The 15,527-nt window shown below is 39.1% G+C and overlaps 1 protein-coding gene across 1 annotated transcript in view; it reads right to left on the bottom strand.

Moving 5' to 3' along the window:
* Positions 1–14,357: 14,357 nt before the first annotated feature.
* KCNG1 (potassium voltage-gated channel modifier subfamily G member 1) overlaps positions 14,358–15,527 on the bottom strand; it is a 7,885-nt gene continuing 6,715 nt past the window's right edge. The window contains 1 exon segment of the mRNA XM_063350096.1: positions 14,358–15,448. Within this exon segment, the coding sequence (XP_063206166.1) occupies positions 14,619–15,448 (830 nt within the window). The 3' untranslated portion in view covers positions 14,358–14,618.

Below are 15,527 nucleotides of genomic sequence, written 5' to 3'. Positions count from 1 at the left end.
CCTGGTGCTGGGCTCTTTGGAGATAAGCTGAAAAATCAAGGGTCATAAGATCATAACAAAGCCCAAGCATTTCTTATTACTGGAAACTTGTCTTTTGTTTTGACTTGCTTTATTTCTGGAAGTCCATAAAACATGTAGTGGTTTCTCTGTTCACCAGGAAGTATAATAGCAGAACTCTGCTTAGAAATTCAAAGAGAAGCAATAAAACTATCATTTTGTATTGCTGCCAAAGTACTGGCTAAGTATTGGTATGCGTTGACATTGTGAATGAAAGACAAGCTGATTTATTCGAGGACCTCATAGTGTAGTTGGTCTAAGATGTGTTGTCAGAAAGCATAAGGTCAGTCAGCAGAGTGTATTTTTCTCTTCATCCCTTGCTCTTGATGTCATGAGGTTGCTTTTTGCTTTTTTGGTTATATTCTCTTTTAAAATGGCATATTAGAATTTGGCAGAGGAACTAAACAGGAAACAGCTTCCTGTTAGAGGTTTAGGGTAATAAAAGGTGGCTGCCGCATTTATTCTGAATTGTTGCATTTTACCATTTCCCACATGTAGGCCTATAGGGTATCTTCATGGTTCAGGGACAGAGTTAAATATCTAAACTTGTTTTGTCCTGGGATGTGGTTATTATTTTAAGGCAAGGCAAATCAAGCTGGTCTAGCTTTCAGGCAAGTCTCAAAGGTATCTGCATACAAGGTACTAATGTGCCTTGATGAGCTAAAATCCTCCTTAGTTTGGTGGCAGGAGTCTCTCTCAATTCAAAACACCGATAAATTCAGCACTGACCTGCTATCAAAGTGCATGATTTCAAAAAAAATCCCCCAACAATTATTGGAACCATTTGTAGGCAAATGTGTAAGGGATATGTCCAAAACTAGTTCCCAAAGTTTGTATACCAGAATTTTAGGAAAGTGAGCATCTTTATTATTATCATATCGGTAAGCATAATTTCTAATAAAAATTTAACCGTTCGAAACAAAACTATGCACTACATGCTTAAAATACTGCAAGCACAAGTTTGTCTTTTTTCTTTTATAAATCTGAAAGCTCTAAGCTGTCCTTTGTAAAGCTACATCAGGAAAACAAGTTTTAAGGACGTTTGCTAGGTGGCACTGCGAGTTAATAAACCAAATCATTCTCTAGATTGTGAGATGCAAAGACCAGGTAAATAGAATAAAATGGAGGAAGGCAATTGATTGGTAAATATAATATTCCAAGAAAAAAAAAATAATGGAAATTATACTTCTAGGGTAAGTTGTCAAGGCATTGTTTGTATCAGAGGCTTAACCTGAGTGTTTTTTCACATGCTTTTATTGTACAGAAAAGGGCTATTAGAAACGCTAGCACAAAATTAAACACAGATCTTAAATCAACAAAGAGTCACTGCTAGTACATTCTGAATATTACTGTAAAGCATTGCAGATTTTCTTACTTGGTTAGGGCAGGTTTTTTTGGAAAAGTCAAGGGCATTTCTTTTTTGTCCTTGTTTTGTAAAAAAGAACTTAAGGCATAAAATCTAAACAAAAAAAAAAAAAAATCAAAGTACTCTAAATCAGAGAATCCCCACACAAAAAATGGGGCTTCTTTAGAAAACATGGACTGACCTTGGAGACCTGATGTATCAGAACAAGCCCAGAGGGGTGTCTGCCCAGAGCTCAGACACGTTCCTGTGGTATTGAAACTGGGTTTTGAACCTTAGTGTCCCACGTAGTACTGTACAAACATTTGATGCCTGTCTTCAGTATTTAAAAGACAAAAAAAAAAAAAATCCTGCAGGTGTGTTCAGCGCAAATGTCATGAATGAACCTTGTAACAACAAGCTGAAGTTTCTGCAGAAACTTCAGGTAACAAAAGCAGCAATGGGCTCTCCTCCTCTAGCTCTCAAAAAAAAAAGGAGTAACAGAAGTGATGAAACAAGGGGGTAAAAATAGGCATATTCATTTGTTATAAGTTTCTATAATTATAAGCATCTTTTAACTCAGGATCTCAGGATTTATTAAAATAGATTTGAGAGTTTTTCTCTTTAGAATCTTTAGCTTCATGTGTGGGATCACGCTTGTATTCATTTACTGCTGCAATTAAACACCTGCATTATGCTGGCAGTGGAGAGTCTGGCAGACCTCTTGGTCCGTGGATGTAAATCAAAAGGAGAGGTCTTGTAAAGTCATGGCACTTGCATCAATTTGAGTCTTGTGATTTTCATTGAAATCCGGGTGCTGGTTAGAATATAGAAATGAAAAGATGGTGCATTTGTTATTTCCTGCAGTAGACTATCACAATATTACATATGAAATGGCTTAAATCGTGTCTTGGTTAATAAGGTGAGTTGTTCTTAAAACTGAGTCATTCTGTCACTGGTGGTTAAAGACTTGCTTATCACTGTGTATTTTAGAAAAGGTTGAGTCATTACAGTGTTAGCATGAACTTTATTGCTGTCACTTGATTTACACGTGTCTCTGACTTACTAGCTCAGTGTTCGAAGCAGAATTAAAAAACCCGAGCGAGGGAAGCAGTGGGTACTATAATGTTTTGATAAAATTGCCAGCCGGGTTCAGCCGGAGTGCGCAGGGCAGGGCGGTGTTTCTCAGCTGGTGGGCTGTAAAGTTGTAGTGGCCTCTAAGACGTCCAAAGATGATCTTTATAGTGACTGGGGGAAAAAGTGCCCGTGTTCCAGTGCATTTGAAGAAAATGCAGCAAGGTAGTGTAACACTCTTGGAAAAAAAAACAAACAGCAAAACAAATAAACCGCACCCTGCTGTTGAGATCCCACTTCACCCCAAAGCAACTGATTTCTCCAAAAGATACCGGGCTTCTCCTTTTGCCTGGATATAATTGTGTCTGTGACTTGGCAGTAACAGGAAGACAAATGTTGAACTCTTTAGGAGAAAATATTTTTGTTCACGCAGACAAAAGTTTATAAAGAGTTTTTTTAACATTTGGGTGCCAGATGGAAAAAAGAAAAAGAAAAAAAGAATTACCTGCAAATTAAAGATGCTAATATTTTTCATGCCAGGTATTACTTATAATAGAACTTTTAGAAAGTTCTTTTAAAAACTAGGAACACAGCCAATAGCTGTCCATAATTTGTTTGTAACAGCTAATTGTTACTACATTTACACTGATTCACTGGTTGAATTCATGCTGACCACTTTCATTGTGTCAAAAGTATAGTCCTAATAACATTCTTACCGAATCTGTGTTGTAAGACTGCTGAAGTCATTGGTTGCGGTTTTATTCTTTGTGCAAGACTTTAACCTGAAGCTCCTCTGCTGGGGCCTGCTGATGTCAGCGGGAAAGTTGTGGTACACTTGGAAGAGCTGTGGATTGGAATGTAATGTGTGTTTGCTTTTTCTTCTGGAGTAAGAGTGTGTTCAGCCCCTGCATTCCTTCCTGTATGACAGTGAAAGCTTTTGCCTTTTATTCCCATGTAATCACCTAATACTAATAAAAGGTGGCAGCTGTTTCTCGTGGGAGAAGGCAAATGTATTGACCTACAGCAGGTCACCTTTATCTGAGATCCTCGGGGAAGTACTCTGGGTGAGGGGAAACTAAAGAGGAATAATGTAATGTCATCTTTTTATTTACAAACTGTTTTTGTGTATTTCAGAAAGAACACTTACCTTGTAAAATGTAATGCCGTACAGCCAGCGGCTGTCTTGTAAATGCAAAGATCTTACGTTGCATCGCTGGTTAGTAAAACAAATACACTAAAACACAAAGCTTTAAAAGGAAGCTCCTCAAATTCACTTGTTCATTTTTACTGTAGGCAATTAATTGGTTTCTTCAAAGTGCTGATAATGAGAAGACACTTTGGATTACTGGTCCGGTTTGCAGTTTGCTTGCAGTTTACTGAAATCTGGTGAAGAACAGGAGAATAAACAGTAACAACATAATCTATGGTTAAGATGCATGTCTGCAAACAGGCTGAGTTTTAGCAGATAGTTTGCAGTTACCTGTTTAGTAATGTGAAAATGTGCTGCCTGTCTGCATGTGGTTTCTCAATGAAATGTGCTGAATGTTACCTGGTTTACAGGCATTAGAAACACAGATCCATTGTAGTGAATGCAAAACAGAGGGCAGCTCCACGCTCCAGGTTGTGGTGGTGGGAAGCCCTCGCAGCCATGGGGCCATGTCGCTTCATTGCCGAGACCAAAGCATGTCTAACACATCCAGGTTTGCAGTGGCTGCTCAGGTAAGTTCATCGTTACGAGGGGAAATCTCACTGATGCTGTCAAGTGGTGCATCGAGATAAAGAGCCAGATCATCTTTTCTTATTCTGGTCTGAATTTTTCCTGCACAGAACCCCTCCCTGCTGGCACTGACCGGATCAGTCACTTCGTGCACCGAGCAGGTTACTCCCAAGCTTGGACCCACGCTGAATGAGAAGGGTGGAGCCAAGTCATCCTGTAGTGGTACAAGGAGCTTGATAAAGACAAACTGTGCTGCTTTTTTTGATGCCAAGACTTCAGTCAGAAATAAAGACTAGTTTTGAAATGGCAGAGTTGAATAAAAAGCGGTTACCTCACTAAAGAGGTTAGCTGGGAGAAGAAGAAAAAGGCAATCAAAAGCATCAATAACTATGGCTGGAGGCTGACCAGAGTTCCTCAGAGGTAGCGCCCGTCTGTTGAATTTCTGCTGGGCATGATGTGGTCATACTTTTCCTCCCACATTTAGACTTGGAGAAGTGTAAAGTATTAACGTGTATGAGGGCAGCAAAATCTGGAGCAGTTAGCAAACACTAATGTAAACCACAGGAAAACACACACACACACTGGTTTGTGGTATTAACCTTCTGTGGTTTATGTTACTGTTGGTTAAATATACCAGCTCCGCTGCTTACCTTGCACTGCAGCTTCGAAAGCTTTGTGGGGAAAATAAATATAGCGCAGGAAAAGAAGCGGTACATGATTAGAGCCCATGGTTAGGAAGGAGATGTGAAGATTTCCCAGAGCTTTCTCCTTGACTAACTCAGAATTGTCCAAAAGAGTAATGATTTCATGAATAAGGCAAAAGACTGAGAAGAAGTCCAGAGTTTCTGCTAAGCTTTGGCTGTATTCCTCCTGGGCAAGTCACTTTTCCCCAGTCTGCTGTGTGTGTGTTGTGTTTAAACTTTACTCTAGTGACCAGATCCCAAGGAAGCAATGTAATAAGCATGTTGTTTTAGAACAGCTCTAAGAACTAAAATTCATGGATTGTGTGACTTGGATGAGGCAGTAGGATATTGCATCTGCTCTGCTGGTACCAATGAGAAATGCTTGGTCGCTTACACCACGAATACATTATGATCTTTATTGTGCAGTCAGAAGCTCGAGCCATACAGCTGCACGCTCTTCATCCCCATATAGCACCAGAAAAGCAACTGGTGTGTTCTGGTCTTGATGGCAGGAAAGGAAAACGACTTCTGTTTGCCTATTCTCTAGCCTTTTATCATCAAATGGCTTAATTTAATCTTGTCTTGCCAATATATTTCTCATGATTGATTCAGCTGATTGTCAAAGCCAACTGAAACATATCTATGTGATGGTGCTGCTCTGACCTCTTGTTCTTTTTATTGTGAAGTACTTGCAATTCCAATATTTCATGCTCATGACAAATATTGTAGCTAAGAACAAAAAATAGCTTCCATCCAAAATGATATCTGTCATATGAATCCTATCAGAAAAGCAAATTAATATAAATTCAGTCTAGTCCTATTGCAGTACAAGTTTTCCAGCCAGAAAAGAAGCTATTCCTATTCTGCATCAGGGCTACTTAAAATTGTAGTATGTGTTGAAAGCTAGAATTGGGCTAGAGCTGTAGCCAGAACCAAGATCCAGAAAGGACCGCTTAGGTAGAGGAATCCAGGTAGAAGAATCCACACTATGTGCATGGGTTGAGCATATGTAGTCAACTATAGCTGGCTCCCTGACGTGTGTGTTGCCCGTAGACTTTGCTGACCTGGCACTTAACTGTCGGTCGCCGAAAGATGAAACCGGCAGCTTGATGTTCTTGTGGCTTCTCCATGCCCGTGGCACGAGGCCCTTCTGTGCAAATCAGCTGTAGTTTTCTTCACAAGGTGTTCATGCTGTTGCTAGGAAACCGAATCTCGGCTTGCAAAGAAAGGTTATTTCCAAATTTAAAATGGCTCCTTATATATTTGGCTGGGAAATGAAGTCTCTTACTCAAATGGGCATTCACCTGCTCGTGAGTAGTGAAAGGAAGTTCTTATTTTGTGAAATAGATTTCTGACTTCACAATGTAAGGGTTTGCAACTCTTAAAAAAGACATCAGAGTGCTTAAACTTGTCTTTTTTAAAAAAAAAAATATATATATACACACACACACGTATGCATATGTATGTGCACACCCAGAGCACAGACATATTCCAGATGCTGTATGATAGAACCCTAAGTTTTAGGTGGAATTTACAGAAATTATTTCCAGGACATACATATTGTCCATTTCAAACATGTTTTTGAAGCTCTGCTCTCAGGTTCTGTTTTATTACTGTACTAGTAGGAGGTAACAGGCGTAACAGTAGTTAGCACTCGTTAAAGCACCCTACAGATGCCTTTTCACCTTCGGTTTCTTAAAACTGGATTTGTGTTGTCTCTGTTTTTCCTGTGTTTCAGGTGAGACTGTTCTTCAACACTCAGAACTCTAGGGCTCATCTTTGAGTCACTCTTTCTTGCTCCACTGATCCAAGGAATATCTAAATATTGACATATTTATATATTTTTAAACAGTAATTTAATTGCTTTCCTGTGCTTTCTGCCCAAAGTTCTGTTGGGGCCTCCTCATCTGCTGCGCTGATTAGTGTTAAACTCCTCCTTAATTAGTGCCATACTGCAGTCCATTCAAAGCACCGTTTGTGAGATGAAGTTTCTTGTAATTATTTCTTGGATGCAGTTACCTCAATCACTTCTTCAGTTTTCATAGTGACAAGCTTAAACTTAATGTTCTCGTCCTGTTAGCCTTTTCAACACTGATTGTTTTGTAGGTTCTTATCGTGTTTCCTCATTCTTTTCCTTTCCCTTTGTACTGTGATTAAAAACAACGACAGCATTGATGTACAATTCTTCTATGCAGAAGCCAAGGAGGGCAAGGGATTGAATATTTGCCTCTATATTTTAAAACCAATTTCTCAAAATATTTTCGACATCCTTTTAAAGATGACTGGTGCGGATTGATGCTTTAGGATGCTTTAGGTTCCAGGACTCAGAGGAGAACTGCCGGGAGTGGCCCGTAGATGGCAATGTAAGATCCTGAAATCAGGCACGTTCTCCACTCTACATTGATCAAAACACGTTATTTTACCCAAACAGTGCGACACAGGTTGGATTTATAGTGCTTTTCAGTAACTCGTGACTCTTCTAGCAGAACTGCCCAATACTGCGGCTAGTCGTGCATTTTGAGTACTATAACGTTCGTTGTTAGAAATTCAAATTTCGATTTACAGGGAAAAATTTCCCTTTGGCTTTGCATACCAGTAGTTCGCAAAAACTTAAATATGCATCGTGGTCTTGTGCAAGTGCTTGAAGTACTTTAGTTGCGGGCAAGAGTTACTGCTGTCAGTGGGAAAAAAAATGCAAATACAAGTTTACACAAGTCCCACCTAGAGAAATGTTTTATTAATGCAATTTCAAGGCTTATAGAAACCTCTGTGGTGGGATGAAGATGTCAGCCTTACCTCGTGCTATTGTTGCTGATGCTTCTTTCCTGTTCCCATCAAATCATGTTCATTTTCGTCCTGTGACACCCACATGGAATTTGTGCTCTCTGCTTTCACCTACTAAGCAGATAATTTCACCCACTTACTGTGCCGCGCAATTCTTTGCAGTCTTGACTTTCCTTACTCAGGTTGTCCCCAGGAACATTCCTCTCCAAAATTAAAAACACTTGCAATTCCACAGTGTTGGATCTGATTTGCCTGAGGGTAGTACTACTTTGAGTTCCCAAAACGTGCTTCTATTTATGAGTGAAACCGAGTCATCTTTTTCTCAATTGACCCAGGAACTACTAGCACTATAAAAGTAATGGATAATTTCACTTAGCTTCTTTGTGACATGAGGTGCACTGCTAATGAAAATGAGCAGCACTACTTCAATTTATCATTCAGCAATTCTGTGTCAAAACTTTACCCTATATATAATTAACTATAGAAACTTTTGCTAGTCCACACAGCTTTGCTCCTGTGGTAGGCACCATTTAAATTATATTGTTATGTTCAAAAGATAAAGAGAGATAAACATTATTATATTTGCTGATGACTTTACTTGCATGACTGAGAGCTGTAAAATTAGATGTCTAGTTTTGGAAACAAATGGCCTTGTTTTTTTAAAAATCCCAATCTCCAGATGATGGCTGGGAAGTACTCGCTTCCCAGGTCAGTCACTTGGGCAGGCTAATTATTGTGGTTTAGAGACCCATTTTTCTGGACCCACAATGAATGTAGGAATAAAATTATGACCCTAATTAAGTATGGCTACAGAACTGCAGTCGTTAAAAAGGATACCCAATAAAGGAGAAGCTGAAACCTTAGCTTGACAGCGTTACATGTGTTTATGTGCCCTAGCTGACTTCACTGTTGCACAAGGCTGTTCAACTTGTGTCACAAGGGCTACAGGGATAATGAATTAATATTTATAAAGTGTAGCAAATATGCTCTAATTACCCTAATTGGCCTGCTGTGTTTCCAGTTATGGCAGAACTTTATTTCTGTTCAAGTGACATTTGCTTCTGGATTAGTTCCCGCAGGCAAAGAGAAAGTAAAAGCCCTGTTGGATGGGGCAGAAACATCCCCTGATATTATGATCCTGCAGTTTCTCCACCAGGCTTTTGGCAGGGCTAATAGCATTTGTAATGTCTTTAGTAATTTCTAGGGAATATTTCAGAAAATACAAGATACTGGAAAATGACAAAGAAAAACAATGAACAGAAAGGGTGGAAGGTCTAGTTTTATTGTTAATAATTAATAGGCCAAACTCTGAACATTTTCAGTGTGGAAGCACAGGCAAAATTCTCCTTGACTTTATTTGTGGTGTAGAAATTTATCTTTATTTATGGTGTATGATTTTACATAGTGACTGACAGCTACCAAACAAGGAATCCTGTCCTAAGGACTTACACTCTTAATGTTACAGGACAAGACAGAACATGCACAGAGCTGAATTGGTTCAGTGAAGTACAAGTTTTGGACCTAAACTGGTCTTCACTTTTCTGTGTTTTATATGATCGTTACTATGTTAGAACACTGAGATCATTAGTAGTGCTGAAATGGGATTGTTAAAATGCCACAGAGGAAGTGGTAAATCAGTGAGTGGGTAAATCTAGTGTTAAGCATTTCTGTTTTAGCAATAGAACTTAAGAAGTGTATTTTTGTTGACGAGGGTGACGTTCAGCCAGTACCGTGCACTCCAGTTTCATACTTTCAGTTCTGTCTGGGTTCTGTAGGTTGCACTCTTTGTGCTTATGGGATATCACAGTTCCACCATCTCAGGAGGCGTTTTACTTTGGGCTTTTTTTTTTTTTCTCTCTCTGTATTTTTGGCACCCATATCATCTTTTGGATAAATAGATGTGAAATTCACTGTTAAATCTTGCATTAGGTAGCCAACAGAACTATTAACACAGGAAAAACCGGGCCATATACTTGTAGCAACTACTGATATAAATGAAAATTATAAGTCATGAATGTGAAAATGGTGAAACTCTTTGACACCCAGGCCAGAGTCAACTGCTCAGGTTAGGGGTTAATGACACTGAGTGACTTGTGAGCAGAGACTGATGTCATAGTCTTCAAAGTCACATTTGTCACTTCTTTAATTTCTGATAAATGCAGTCAGTTAAATCTGTGTAGGTTTAGGAGTATCCAGGCCGGTTTTCAGCCTGTTGCAAACCCAAGTGAGGGATGTGAAATTTTGTAGCTTTGTTATGAGAAGTATCTATTCCTTTCCTCCTGTTTTAACTTACTAGTCTTTTTAATTATCTAATCAAAACAACAACAACAACAAAATTAGTAATTGCATGGAACAGAACTGTTATACAGTCAGGCATCAGCTACCCAGAACTGTTATACTTGCTGCTGTCTTATTCCCTGACCAAGAACAAGCTGACCTCTTTGGACCCGGATTCTTTGTGCTGCTTCACGTTCCTTGGTCCCCACACACAGTGAATGAGATGTGGAAAGGACAAATAATGTGGAATTAGCGCTGGTACACATTGTTGGTTCTGTGCAATTGAAGAATAAGACTCCGATTCATCTGTCCTAACATTGGCCTTTTAATGTGACACCTGAATTAGGGATCTAGTTCATTATAGGCTCCCTCTATTAAAAAATAAAAAATAGAGAAGACTACATATCTCCCAGTAGTGACTCAGATCTTTCGACAACGAGGCCACTTCAAGCACTTTGCTAAGTGCCTAAAACAAATTTTTACTCTGATTCTCAGTCTGTAGCCTAAAGGACTGTTTGAGTGGAAAGCTTTTGTTCACGGAGATTTCTATGGAACTTTGGTTTTAGTTACAGAGGAGAGCTATAGCAGTAGGAATGAAAACGTTCTACAGCAAAAATGTTTTGCTTTTGCATCAGCCTGAATACCGAAACTCTACCCACACAAGTCATGAATGTATAGAGCATGCCAGTTCTCCTTCCCAGACATGCATCTGATGATGTGTAAATCCGTGAATCAGTTCTGCACAATTTTTTTATTGTTTAATTGGACACTGTTATTAATTACTGTGGTTTACAGCCCGATTTTTCTGGACCCACAATGAATGTAGGAATAAAATTATGACCCTAATTAAGTTGCTATTAGTTGGACACTGAGTATTCAGTGACACTACTAAAGCCTCTGACTTTGGAAATCTGGAGTACTGAATTACAGTGGAAGAAATCGAAAAGCGACAAACGGAGACAAGTCCTATATGTTCCATAAAAAGAAGTTTCCCTTAGACCTTGAACTATAATGAATGTTAGTGTAATACAAATTATTTCAACTCACCTTGTAAATGATGTTCTTTGATGTACAGGCAGAGGAGCCTTGTGACTCTGTCTTCATTTATCAGTGCTGCAATCACCAAGTGATTTTAATTGCTTTTGTTATTGTTTTTTGAGGAAGGAGGATGGAGGCGGGAAAGATTTTGGAGAAAGTAATTTAATATACCACCTTACCTGGACATTCTGGTTTTATCAGGGATTTTTCTCTTTCTCAATCTCCACAGATTCTTCCTGTTCTTTTCTGAATGTGTTAGATTCTTTGGTTAAATAGTTAAAATATTTTAAACTCATGTCCCAATTAGCTGTGATTGTGATTCTTGGGACAAGATGCAAGAAAGAGGTTTCCCTATAAAAGCTCCTGAATCGGTACCTAGATTTTTCTATACCAAGATAGTTTAATTTCCTAGGAAAAGCTTCCTATCACAGCCAGCTTCTTTCGGCTAGCGATGCTCGTAGCCCAAATTCTCCCTCAACTGCTGCTCACGTCTCTCATCAACCCCAGGTTTTCAAGCACGCCTATAGCATGGGTGACAGTCTTTCTATACCATAAGAAGCACATGAAAATGAAAGGAGAGCCTAACACTTTATTAATCAAAATTAATACAGCTACTGCTGTTTGAATTCATACTGTACATATTACTGCAGTACACAGAGGATAATATAAATAGCAATGCAAGCCTATCTCTATTGGAGACATGCACCACTCTTTACCGGTGGCAATTCAAACAGTTCTTTTGACTCCATAAAACCACAAAGTGTTTTTATTGGAACTTTCTTGTTGACTGCACATGCTGTTAAAATGCAAAAAAGGAGTGATAGCTGACTTGGTAGCTGTCAGCCGTGTCACTGGGAACAGCTTTTGAATCAATCCATAATTTTCATGAATTTGACTAAAACTTCAGATAATATACTGTAAAGAGGCATAATCATCTTAAACCTTCAGCCTTCACAGTAAAAGCTGGAACACAGCATGTGGGTTTCATACGAATGTTGTGCTCTTAAGATGTATAGCTGGATTTATTTAGCAAAAGGACTACAATATGTATTACCTCCTGTAAAACAGAAGCTAGTTTGTTACAGTGATTCATAGTAAAACATGTTGATACGCTCACAAGTAATGTGTTGCCAAGTACAAAATTACATAGGGGTACATCCTGGATGGCTTATTTGTTCCTGGTTTAGGCAGGACTTGCAACAGGCAAGATGCTTTCACAGGTTTGCTCAACCAACAACCCAACTTCAGGGTGATATTTTTTCTTTTTTTTTTTTTTTTTTTTTTCTGGACAAGGACTTCAGAATCAAGCTATAATTTTGGGATAAAAAATAAAGCGATACATGAAATTAATCAGCATTAATATAAAAACGTTGAGAAAGTGGATGGAGCTTGAGCATTTATTAGCTAGCACAACATGGAAATAAGCTTGGGTTTTATTTGGTAAATCTTGATTTCTCCTTATATTCACTTAGAGCTTCTTATTTATGGCTCAGCCTGTCAAACACATTCTTAGATAAGCAACTGTTGCTCACAGGACTAATCTAATTACCAGTTCTTTTTATAATGAATGCTGACACAAAGGTAGAAGGACGTATAGCACTTGTGTTGAAGCCAATGCTACAGATGATCAAACAGTTTTGAAATTAAGAGTATTTTGGATGGAAAATGTGTCCCTTTTTTGTCACGATGTTCCTGTTTTTTGTCCAACTCTAATTAAAGCTGAAGAACAAGAGTGAAAAGCTGGTTACATTCGTAGCTCTGGTACATAATTAATTGCCAAGAGTTTAAACTGGATATTTTAGCACTCTGCGGTAACACTCTGTAGGCATATTTACCTACAACAGGCTGAAGAACGCTAGAGCCCTAATTATTGGTAAAGTAAATTTTTAAAAGTTTTGAAATTATTCTTAAATAATCATATCCGAACACCTTCAAAGGTTTTGCTTTTTGGAAAATTTTAAAGACATTTGAAAAGAAAACCACTGAAAACCACTGTAACATGGGCTTGGCCAAACAGCATAGGCTGAGAACTAATTCTACCTTTTTTTTGAAAGGACAATATTTATGTCCTTGGCCTTAATTTAAGTCACAAAACCATCATGCATTCTGGCATTTCTAGCAACCTGCTGCAGAAATGCCAATAAGCAATAGTATTTCTGAAAATTAGGATAGAGAAGCATTGGCAGATGTGATGGGAACTTCTAAAATCCCCTACCTCTTAACTAATAGGTAAATTTACGAAAAAAGAAGGGAAACTCTTAAGTCTGAGCACACATGAAATCAAACAAGTGGATTTAATTCTTTTTGTAAAGTTCTGGACTTCTTCTCCTGAGCTGTTAAGCAAGCCTGTCTCATTCCCTCTGAAACAGATGGGAGGTCTGCCATTAACCTCCATAAAACGCGGGCCGAACCTGAGTGTGTCATTGACCCACGTGCTCCCACTGACTTCAGCAGGAGAACCCGAACCAAGACACACGTGCGTATGAAGAATACATGGTTGTGCCTTGGGACCTTAATTGCCTTTTCACATCCTATTTAAAATTTTCTCCATTACTATGATGTCTGTAATGATGGCAAAGGTATAGTTAATTAAGCCTTCAGTCCTCATGATTGAGGACGGTAAGGTATAAAGCTGTCAGTACCCCCCCACTCCATGACTCAAATGATATTTTCTTTTTTTCACCATTGGCAGCTTCCCACGACCATATATTTTCTGCTCCTTTTAAAGAACCAAATGCTGAATGTGAATGGGTAGCCGCAGCATCGATTTGCCAAGTAATGGTAGGGTGTCCCCTGGAAACAGGCCTCTTTTAATTCTGTTTCATATTTGAGGTAAAGTAAAAACATGGAAACAGATGGTAGGGAACGACTGGCATCTTATCATGCATATTTCATTTGATCTGCAGCTAGTCACCTCTTGATAATAACATTAAATGCTACAAAACTCAAAGATTTTGTTCCTGGGAATACTGCATTCTATGAGATAGGATCAACGCTGTAACTTCAATTAAATTTTGAGGCTGGTAAGCTATAAGTATTTACATCTTTAGCAAGGTTATGATACAAACAGCTCGATCCTTCTTTTCTGGTATGTTTAGGGCTGACTTACAAAAAATATACAGTTGCTGTGTGAATGACAAATCTTACTTAATGCTTTTTTAAGAGCACAATGGGACAAACATCTGTGGTTATTTCCATTACGCTCTAAGGCGTTTTACTGGGAGAGAATTTAGCCATTAATTTTGTTGTATTTACATTACTTATATACAAGAAGAACAAGAAAAATGGCAGCCTGTTTAATGATTATATACATTGTGATTTGGTTGGAAAAGTGTGTATTACAAATGGCAAAACAGCCTGTCAAGTACGTAATTATAGGTTGTTCTTTTTTTTTGTCAGAGAACTTTTAATTCCTAAAATCCCACTGTATGATCTATGGAAAGATCTGTCCTATACATTATACTGGGGGGGGGAAGAAACAGCATAATAATAGAGTACTTAAACCACATCCGTTCCGGGTTAATAGCTCCTTTTCTTCATTTTAATATGAGAGTTACCTTTGTAAAATGCTTCCAAAGCAAATAAAAAGATGGAATCCAATACAACGAAACACTACTTGACATCAGGAGAAATAGTAACTTAAATTTCATTCATTGTCCCTATTCTCAGAAGAGATACTGGGGAATAAAATATCACTACCTTGTGACGCACTGGTTATCTGAGACTTTGTTTTTAATAAGAACTGTGCTCTCCTGTACATTATTCTTTCCTGTTCTTGCTTTAGCTCAATGTAGGAGCGTGAAAACGTGTGGAAGATGGAGGTGACTGGAAATGCCATGAGGAGGATGCCACTCAGGATGCTGCTTAGTGCCACCACTTGGCCGGGAATGCTTCTGGGAACCATATCCCCATAGCCTACCGTGGTCATGGTGATGACAGCCCACCAGTAGCACGCGGGGATGCTGGTGAACTCCTGCGAGTCCGCCATCTCGTTCTCGATGACGTACAGGAGCGGTGCAAACAGTGCGATGGCCACGCAGAGGAAGAGGAGCAGCAGACCGAACTCCCGGGTGCACCTGCGAGCGGTCAGCCCCAGCGTCTGCAGCCCCAGGGAGTGCCTGGCCAGCCGCATGACGTAGAGAATCCTCAAGGCACGGAGAATACGGAGGACCAGACCTACTTTGTCCAGGTAGATGCTCCCAGAGCTGGGCTTTTTGTAGCCCACTGAAGTGGTGTCTACTAGCAAAGTGATGTAGTATGGCAGAATGGCTATTATGTCTATCAGGGTTAATGGTCTCCGCAAAAATGCAAACTTGCTCTTTGCCTGGATGATTTCCAGCAGGAACTCCAGGGAAAACCATGCCACACAGACAGACTCCACAATGAAAATATTGTAGCACATCTGGGAACACTCACCCTGCAGGAAAGAGGAGGAGTTTGTAATCGGCACTGGATAATAACTATTTTAGTTGGTACGGTGACAGGAAGAGAGGTTTTCTGTGTTGTTTTTTTTAAACCCAAAATATTAAAGGAATTGAAGCTGTTGCTACGGGGA

The sequence above is a fragment of the Chroicocephalus ridibundus genome, chromosome 12, assembly GCF_963924245.1.
Source record: "Chroicocephalus ridibundus chromosome 12, bChrRid1.1, whole genome shotgun sequence".
In the NCBI taxonomy this organism is placed as follows: domain Eukaryota; kingdom Metazoa; phylum Chordata; class Aves; order Charadriiformes; family Laridae; genus Chroicocephalus; species Chroicocephalus ridibundus.
The sequence above is the reverse complement of the archived record's forward strand: the minus strand, read 5'-3'. Positions and strand labels throughout refer to the sequence as shown.